This window comes from Eptatretus burgeri, chromosome 6, assembly GCF_056783735.1.
Source record: "Eptatretus burgeri isolate ZD-2024b chromosome 6, Ebu_testis_v1, whole genome shotgun sequence".
NCBI classification, from domain to species: Eukaryota; Metazoa; Chordata; class Myxini; order Myxiniformes; family Myxinidae; genus Eptatretus; species Eptatretus burgeri.
The window spans coordinates 821001-831000 of record NC_140966.1 but is presented as its reverse complement, the minus strand read 5'-3'; the positions used below and the strand labels follow the sequence as shown (position 1 = coordinate 831000).

The 10000-nt window shown below is 42.6% G+C and overlaps 1 protein-coding gene across 1 annotated transcript in view; it reads right to left on the bottom strand.

The window, feature by feature from the left end:
• Positions 1–10000, bottom strand: part of JAK2 (Janus kinase 2) — a 205094-nt gene that overhangs the window by 117844 nt on the left and 77250 nt on the right. Inside the window, exon 5 of the mRNA XM_085883696.1 lies at positions 7021–7135. Coding sequence (XP_085739822.1) covers positions 7021–7135 — 115 coding nt within the window. The remainder of the gene's footprint in view (positions 1–7020; positions 7136–10000) is intronic.

Sequence of the window (10000 nt, the reverse complement as noted above, 5' to 3'; positions counted from 1 at the left end):
AACAGTGATGAAGACTAGACTACTGATACATGGTGTGAATGTTTTGGCACAATCACAAGGACGTTCATGGCTACAAATATGCATGAGTAAAACATAGTACATAAACATGCCACAATAGCGTGGTGAAATTTGGGTTATCCCTAAATTTCACATTTTGGACGCTTGTTGGAACTAGGGTTGGGGAAGCGCAATTCCTTTAACTGTGGTACAAACTTGTAAAATGTTCATAAATGTTTTCCTCATACAACATGTGCATGTTGTAGGCTACTGCGGTTCAGTAGCACTACCCAGGGAACTTGTATGACAATATTATAAATTAAAATGGACTGAAAATCACTAATCAGCAACATTTTGATAGGCACTATTGTTCGCCCCTTTCTGCCATAAAACAAATTCTCTCTTCAGGAATGACAGAAAGGATTATTCGGATGGTATAAATAAAGCATTTCAGACATGTATTTGTGGTTTGCAGTTCATTCTAGTCCCATGTGGAAACAGCAATTGCATCATCTATATTAATATTTCGGCATGCCCCTTTCTTTGTTCCACCATCAGATTTTTGTTACTGCATGAAATGAAACAAGCTTTGACATATATAGTAATGATATTATTGTCTTCCTTAAGAGGCCCCTCAAAATTCGTTTTGATGATAATGGTAGTTAAATCTTATTATTATCTCTATTAATATTTCGGCACACCCATTTTTTTGTTCCACCATCAGATTTTTGTAACTGCATGAAATGAAACAAGCTTTGACATATATAGTAATCTGATGGTGGAAAATCTGATGGTGGAACAAAAAAAGGGGCGTGCCGAAATATTAATAAAGATGATATTATTGTCTTCCTTAAGAGGCCCCTCAAAATTCGTTTTTATGATTATGGTAGTTAAACAGTTCATGTTCTCCATTTGCAAAATGGGAGGAATTATTGCACAAAAAAGAAATAAAAATGTTTCCCATTTTTTAGAGGACCACGAAGATGAGTTCGTAAAACCTTTTGTAGAGTATGTTATTATTAATCACTATACGCCATAGTAAATTGCTCATGTTATTGAGCTGTCAATAAGCTATCAATCATAGACATATAATAAACTCACTTGAGTATTCATATCTCTATTTCAATGTGTAATATCAAGCGGTACTTATGATGACCTAATAAAACCGGTCTCGATGTCCGTCCGTCCGTCCGTATATCGGTTCACACAATCAAACCGATCGTGATGCATTTTAAGGCTTTCCGAGAGCTTTGGAGAGATTACCTACACTCCCGCACGGTGCTGTTTTTATTATTCCTACTGCACTTCATTAGAACATAGATCGTGGATGGATGCGCAGATCCCAGGAGAACAACTATAGCTGTACAGAACAATTCATATTATCGATGGATAAAAATGATATTTAATTGATATTATAATAAATTGTTTATTTAAAATATCTTCAAATTTTGTGAGTTTTTAGTTTGTTGCGAAATATTAGGTCCTCGGGTCTCCGCATAGTGGCGTACAGGCTGAAGTCGTACTTCTGTTTACTACCGTAGAAAATCACAGAACCATCCAATCGACATGCTGTTAACAGTTTCCGAATCAGCTAAAATCTACAAGATATGACTATGTAGACGAAACTGATCCGGCCAGCTAAAATCTACAAGATATGAATATGTACACGAAACTGATCCGGCATTTTGGATCACTTTAAGGTAGGGTGCCCTGTAATTTTAATGCGCTCTATGGATCCTCCAGAACTCACGAATGGTACACGTTGTGTAGTCACTAAACTACGTGGTAATGTCATCGAAGTGGAGCTACTGCGGGACAGTCGAAGGGGAAAACCTGAATGATAATTATCAATGGATAAAAATGATATAATATATTGTTTAAAATACATTCATGCTATGTCTTTTACCATATGTTGCCAGTGACGCCCATCCAAGACGGGCACCTTTACTAGTTAGTGAATGTTTCTGAGTTTGCCTTTTTGCTTTCATTATGCAGAGGGTGGGTACATTCCAGAGATGATAACTACCAATAAGCTGCCAGTCTGCAATGGTTATCACATCAAAATATGATATATGTGTATATATATATATATATATATATATATATATATATATATATATATATATATATATATATATATACATATATATACATACACCAATTCAAAAATCATAACTCGGATTGGTTTCCTTAGATGGTACCGACAAGTGGAATTTCTGGCCTTAGCCCATGGACTAACAGAATCCCTGAAAGTTGCGGTCGCCCTGCAAGCTGGAGCAACGGTCTGTGCGTCATAAGTGTTGATGCGGGAGAACGATGGATACACTCAGCCATCATGGCTTGTCATGCCGTTTTAGTGCCGGTCATTCACAAAGTCATGCTGCCTTTAACGACAGGGTCAGGCGTGCCCTGCAGGGGTACTATCTGGATTCGAACCCCTTGGTTTAAACAGTGGCGAAAGTGTACGCCCTGATTGCTTGAGTATTGTCCCCTACAAGAACTGGAGAAGTCTAACTTGGGACTGCACCTGTGTCAACACGTTTGCCGAATCCCACGTCAACAACACAACTATTAGGACCAGAGCGTCAGCCACCTATGCGGAAAACATGAAGTGCCAGAAATGCACCTGGTTTTGATCAGACAGACATGTTTGAGCCCATTGCCATTGAAACAATGGGGGTCTATGGCCAATCAACGTCCCGCATTGTCAATGACATTGACGGGAGGCTCGCAGCAACTGCTGGTGAGAGTGGACAACTGGTATCATTCAAGGAACGGTTGTGCCTGGCTGTCCTTTAACTGTGGAAACGCCATTAGTATTTTGGCTTCGGCATGGGAAACAAGTTCTGGTTACTGACGTATTTTTTTGTTTTTTATTTTATTTAGAATTTCCTCGAAATACAATTTTAATTTTGTATTTAGATTTTAATTTTTAAATTGCAAAATCACAAGCTCATTCAATTTTTAACTTGAGTTTCTTCTGAAATAAACACACAGATTTGAATGCAAAAACTAACTATTATATTAAAGAATACACCTTTGCACCAAGTATTTATTTAAATCCCTTCAGTGGTTCCCAAGATGTCACGGTCACAAAAATTGATCACGGGTGGACGGCCACACGCACACAAGGATGGACGACCCGAAAAAACAAATAAAAGGTTGCACATCATTTTGGACCATCCTGTAGTGCACATGGCATTTCATACTCTACAAGTTGTGCAATTGTCTGGTTCCTCCTATAATTTGCTGCATCAAATTCAACAAATTTATAATACAGGTTGGGAGTTAAGGGTTGCTATATTGAGGTCAAACGTGCCAAGTTGATGTATTGGATGGTACCCTCAAAGTGGGCAATGTCAGTCGGGGTAGGTAGGCTGCATACAAGGGATGAACTCCGTCCAATGCAACCCAGAGAAGTTCCACATATGCGAGGTGTGTTGGCCAAGTTGAGGAGCGAGGCGTGTTGGCCAAGTTGAGGAGCGAGGCGTGTTGGCCAAGTTGACATGTGAGGAATGAGGCGGAGTTGAGGAGAAAGTATTGAGGCAGAGTTGAGGAGCAAGGATTGACGCAGAGTTGAGGAGCAAGGATTGACGCAGAGTTGAGGAGCAAGGATTGACGCAGAGTTGAGGAGCAAGGATTGACGCAGAGTTGAGGAGCAAGGATTGAGGCAGAGTTGAGGAGCAAGGATTGAGGCAGAGTTGAGGAGCACGGATTGAGGCAGAGTTGAGGAGCAAGGATTGAGGCAGAATTGAGGAGCAAGGATTGAGGCAGAGTTGAGGAGCAAGGATTGAGGCAGAGTTGAGGAGCAAGGATTGAGGCAGAGTTGAGGAGCAAGGATTGAGGCAGAGTTGAGGAGCAAGGATTGAGGCAGAGTTGAGGAGCAAGGATTGAGGCAGAGTTGAGGAGCAAGGATTGAGGCAGAGTTGAGGAGCAAGGATTAAGGCAGAGTGGAGGAGCGAGGATTGAGGCAGAGTGGAGGAGCGAGGATTGAGGCAGAGTGGAGGGGCGAGGATTGAGGAAGAGTGGAGGGCGAGGATTGAGGAAGAGTTGAGGGGCGAGGATTGAGGAAGAGTTGAGGAGCGAGGATTGAGGCAGAGTGGAGGAGCAAGGATTGAGGCAGAGTGGAGGAGCAAGGATTGAGGCAGAGTGGAGGAGCAAGGATTGAGGCAGAATTGAGGAGCAAGGATTGAGGCAGAGTTGAGGAGCAAGGATTGAGGCAGAGTTGAGGAGCAAGGATTGAGGCAGAGTTGAGGAGCAAGGATTGAGGCAGAGTTGAGGAGCAAGGATTGAGGCAGAATTGAGGAGCAAGGATTGAGGCAGAGTTGAGGAGCAAGGATTGAGGCAGAGTTGAGGAGCAAGGATTGAGGCAGAGTTGAGGAGCAAGGATTGAGGCAGAGTTGAGGAGCAAGGATTGAGGCAGAGTTGAGGAGCAAGGATTGAGGCAGAGTTGAGGAGCAAGGATTGAGGCAGAGTGGAGGAGCGAGGATTGAGGCAGAGTGGAGGAGCGAGGATTGAGGCAGAGTGGAGGGGCGAGGATTGAGGAAGAGTGGAGGGCGAGGATTGAGGAAGAGTTGAGGGGCGAGGATTGAGGAAGAGTTGAGGAGTGAGGATTGAGGCAGAGTGGAGGAGCAAGGATTGAGGCAGAGTGGAGGAGCAAGGATTGAGGCAGAGTGGAGGAGCAAGGATTGAGGCAGAGTGGAGGAGCAAGGATTGAGGCAGAGTGGAGGAGCAAGGATTGAGGCAGAGTGGAGGAGCAAGGATTGAGGCAGAGTGGAGGAGCAAGGATTGAGGCAGAGTGGAGGAGCAAGGATTGAGGAAGAGTTGAGGGGCGAAGATTGAGGGAGAGTTGAGGGGCGAAGATTGAGGGAGAGTTGAGGGGCGAGGAGAGAGGCAGAGTTGAGTGAGGGGAGTTAAGGAGAGAGGCAAAGTTGAGTGAGGGGAGTTGATGAGAGAGGAGTGGAGCAGGAAGCAGAGGTGAGCAACTCGGACTGAGGGAGAGTTGAGGGGCAAGGAATGGGGTGTGAGGAAGATGTTGTGTGAGGGGAGCTGAGGGGCGAGGCAGAGTCTAGGTACGAGGACTTTAGGTGCATGGCTTGAGGTGGGAGGAAAAGTTGCAAGGCAGGAGGCGCATGGGGGAGTTGAGGGGCGAAGTGGAGTTCAGGTATGAGGTGTGAGGCAGAGTTGAGGTGTGAGGAAGAGTTGAGGGAGTGTTGAGGAGCGAGGTGTGAGGCAGAGTTTCGGAGCGAGGTGTGAGGCAGAGTTTCGGAGCGAGGTGTGAGGAAGAGTTGAGGAGCGAGGCGTGACGAAGAGTTGAAGAAATGTTGAGGAGTGAAGAGCGAGGTGGAGTTGAAGAGCGGTTGAAGGAGTGAGGCGTGAGGCAGAGCGAGGAGTGAAGCGTGAGGCAGAGGGGTACGACTTGACCGTCAATAGTTTGATTTACAACACAGCTCAATTCTTAAGAAACGGACATACAAAAGTGGATGTACATCAGTGACACACTTGGCAAGATGCCACGAGGAATTAGGAATGGTGAGAGATTTAAAAAGGTTTGATGTCGTGTGAGCTTGAGTTTGGACTGTCTTATTGAGGGAGAGCTACTCAATTTCTAAGCAGTGGTTGAAAGTTATGTGAAGGGACAGACTGAAAATTCCCATCAGTTTTGTTTGCCTTTCAGGTGGAAACGCAAGATTAGTTTGTGACAATTGCCTCACAAGACACAAGTGTACACCTGGGTTGGTATTTTGAGGACAGTTGGAGGTGTGAGGGGATGAATAGGTGAAGGACAGAAAACAGTCTGTTGAAAACAGAATTCCAGGAACAGTAAATGTCAGCAAATGATGGCATTATGAACTAGTCCTGGTGGAGACAGCAAATTGCAGGCCAGGACAATGTGCATTGCAGAATCGCCAAACATGTGGGAGTTTTGGTAGCTCTCTGAAGACTGCCAAGGAGATGGGCACTCTCACAAAGAACAGTCAAGAGTACCCAAAGAGAAGGAAAATTTGGACAACACTTGGTCTAAGAGAGAATGGTTGCCATGAGGAAAGATACCAGTCAGAAAATAAATATACTGACGTCCCAGCTGTTCTGCAGGAAGACTTATCGAAGAAACAGACTTCCCCAAACACCCTACCCGTCCTTGTCAATTGCCAACCTCATGGTGTATTTCTGCTAAAATAAACAAACTAAGGCCAGCTGTTTTGCAGAAGGTACGAGTTGCAATACAATGGACTATAGAATGAGGAATAAACCACTAACCAGCTGGCATGATGGCAACTGAAGTCTCCACAGATGAGACAGCTAAGAATCCATGTTTTAGGAGGGGGACTCATGGATGGAGTCATCACTCCATGGGGTTGTTATGGGAGGGGGAGGAGGAGAGGGGGTTGCTCATCCTACCTCACCCTTTTACAGCTGAAGTTGCTGACAGTACTTCAACCTGTTATGGAGTGTGGGGAAATGGTGGATAGAGCAACCCCCTTTTGACACCAGAAATATGACTGCACTATCATCATGATAATACAATTAACAGACTGTCCCATTCAGCAATATGGAAACGAATATATGGACAGGATTTGCAAATTTGTCTTTCACCTTAAGCATGCAAAAAGTTCTGCACATCAATGCACCAGTTTTGATTATCAGCTGCATTTTATTTTTCCGGTCGATACTCGCTACACACAGACGCTCAAATCTGCTTACTTCTTAAGCATAATTATAACCCTTTTAAATAGAACTGTTGAATATAAAAGCAAAATATTGGATTTCAAGTGTAGTAGGCAGGTGTTGCAGTCAATTCAAGAGAATGAATATACCAAGGTAAGAAGGTGAAAACTTACCCTTGAAGTGAAGGCTATATTTTGCTTTTGAAAATATAAAGTGGTCTAAAGTGAGTCAATAGTGCCTTGAAATAAGATTACTTGTTTTTAGTGGATGAGCATTTACTTATGTGATGCATGAAAAGTAACCTTTGTGGAGAACATAAGGTGTGATATTGTGTTTGCCTTTTGTTCATCACACCTGTTCATAGAGGTATTTTATTGTTTGGTCATTGTAGACCTCATCGTTCGACCTCGAAATACTGTGCCGTGTTGCACGCTTGCCTTCTTCCACATACCAGTTGGTGAAGTAGAATCTGCAACAACAAAGACAGAATTATCATAAGAACTGCTCGTTCCAGCAACCACCATCAAATTTAATACTCAAGCAGTAGATAAAGAGGTCTAAAATGTACAAGGAATACTGAAATACCACAAAAGTAATGACTCCAAATTTAGTTCTTAATACATTTCATTATTTCCAAATCTTCTGCACATATGTGACTTAAGCTTCTAAAACATTATATCTTTACACGTCATTATCAAATTTGCAAATATTTGCATCGCTAACAGTTTTGTATGTACCATTGGCTTCTTCTTCTTCTTTAATGGCCACACTTATTCTCACGTTGTTGGGCCAAAATCTTCCCCCGGCTAATCCCACAAGTCATTCAGCAACTGGCTGGCCAGACCTGACACTCAAATAAATAGTTAAGGCAAGAGTTTGGAATTTGTTCATGGTGCTGGCGATAGCTCACCAACTTTGCACCAAAGACACCATGGGATAATTAACGTCCACCATCAAATGCCGGCAGACGGGACGCCAGTTTAACGTCCATCCGAGGGACAACTTACACAATGATGAATCACCGCTTGTATGGCATCAGTATTTAGATGGCAAATGCATTTTTAGCGAATACAGTATTATATAAAAAAAATTATTGTGGTGACATTATAAATGAAACACCGTTCCAACATTAAAACAATGCTGCACATTTGTAGATTTATAAATGAACATGAAAAAAACATGTATATAAGGAAAATTTACATGCTTAGATGAGGAATTGAACTCAGGTCCTCTGGTGAACCATACCATTGCTCTGCCATCTCAGCTATCGAGGCTACTCACTGACTCAGCACGCAAATCTCCCACAGATAGAGATGCCACTCTCTTTCCCCTGCTGCTTCCAGGACACTCACTACCAACCATAGGAGCAGCGAGGGCCTGTCCATGAGATGGTCTTCCCATCATCGCCATGTGTGGGAGAATTGCGTGCTCAGCCAGTGGGTCACCCAGATAGCTGAGATGGCAGAGCACTGGTATGGTTCACCAGAGGACCTGCTCAATTCCTGGTCTGGGAATGTAATTTTTCCAAATATACAAATATTTGTACATTTATTAATTTAGAATTTCAGAATTTGGCTCCAGGACCAGCATCGATTAAAAGTTGATGTGTTTATCATCTTCCAGGATACCAAAGCTCAAGAATATGGAATTTGGCCAGGGTACCAACACACAAAGACCTTCTCTGTTTTGAAGGGTACAATGCAGTATTTAACAATCACAATAATTGTACATGCAGATGGGAGTGCCAGCAGAACAGCTCTCCAGAGAACTGCACACTCCATCATACAAAAACAGTCATAGGAAGCAACAGGCTTACACATTGTAGTTGGATCAAATTTAACCAGGAATCAAATGAAGAATGAACCACTCATAGGCTACAATGGTCCCTCTGACCAATCCTGGCATCACTTTTGCACAATAATTTTGAAAAAGAAAAAAAATGTGGGAAATTATTTTGGTTTCACACTCGTATATCAAATTTGTGTACAATTTGTGCCGATGGGTGAAGACACTGGACTGGGGCACCAGACAGAGGTTGTGGATTCAAATGCAGCGAATAAAGGCAACAGTCAGTGAGAAGGATATGGATTTTGATCTCCAATAATTCATCTTGGTCTCAGAATTACCACGTCACTAATGGACTGTTTGCAAAATCCCAGCTGCCTTATTAATGACCTTCAGGGGAAGGCAGCTTACATGCCCCACAGATGATGATAGTCCACTCATTCAGTGATTGACTATTATTCCCCTTTCTTGTTACGCAAGCTTGTTCTGAATGACTTCGGGTCCTGTACTCTGAGTTTCCATAAAAGACAATCATTAGTATGATGCTCTTATGTTTGCGAATGATTTTCATTTCATATTCATTCATAATTACATGTGTAACCTCACATGCACCACTTGTGCTTGCTGGAAAAAACTGGCAGGATAACTCAGTTGGGAGGACACCAGCCTCCAAATCATGCTAATTTCAATTATATTATTGAGAGAATATGATAATACCACAACCAGAATCAGTGGTGTAATTTTTAAAGTGTTTGCTCCGAATCTGGGAGGTCAGCAGTTTAAAGACTTTTAAAATGGTAAGTGCTGCTTCCTTGCTTGAAGTTCAGTATGTAAAACATTAAGAGCATGGACAATCCCCATAGCTTGGCATCCATACAGAGGACGAAATTCCCCCTCAGGAAATGCCCCAATGAGTGTGTTGAGAAAAACGGTGCAATTGTTGTGACGTTGCTGGTGCACAGAGTATCCAAGGAAGTGAGTACCAAGTAATCTAGTACTAAGTACTTACGAAATTGCAATCGAATCGATTAACCCATGTATGAGCAAGGGGGCTTTGAATGGTCATTTTCCCAAAAAATGCACTCATTGACCTTTGACCCGACCTAGCCGAGATAGGTCAATATGTCCTGAAGCTAAGTTGTAGTACTCATTGAGTACTATGTACCTATGTATTGGTAAATTTCATTCTTTCATTGGTAAACTTTCATTCGTATTGGTAAATCCGTGTAGGAGCAAGGGTGCCTTGAATGGTAATTTCGCCCAAAAAATGCACTTATTGACCTTTAACCCCTGACCTACTCGAGATAGGTCATTATGCAAATGAGCAAAGTTGTAGTACTCATTACAGTCTATAAGCATGCAAAGATTCATTCGATTCGGTTCAACCGTCTTGGAGCTAGTGTACTTTGAATTTTCAGCGGGAATGCTCAATGAATGGCCCTCGGACACCCAAGTTGAGAGGGTCACCATTTGGAAACTATAAGATATAGAAAAAAAATGGATGCCATATAGTGGATAGAGAATCACCTTCAGATTATGCATACCAAAT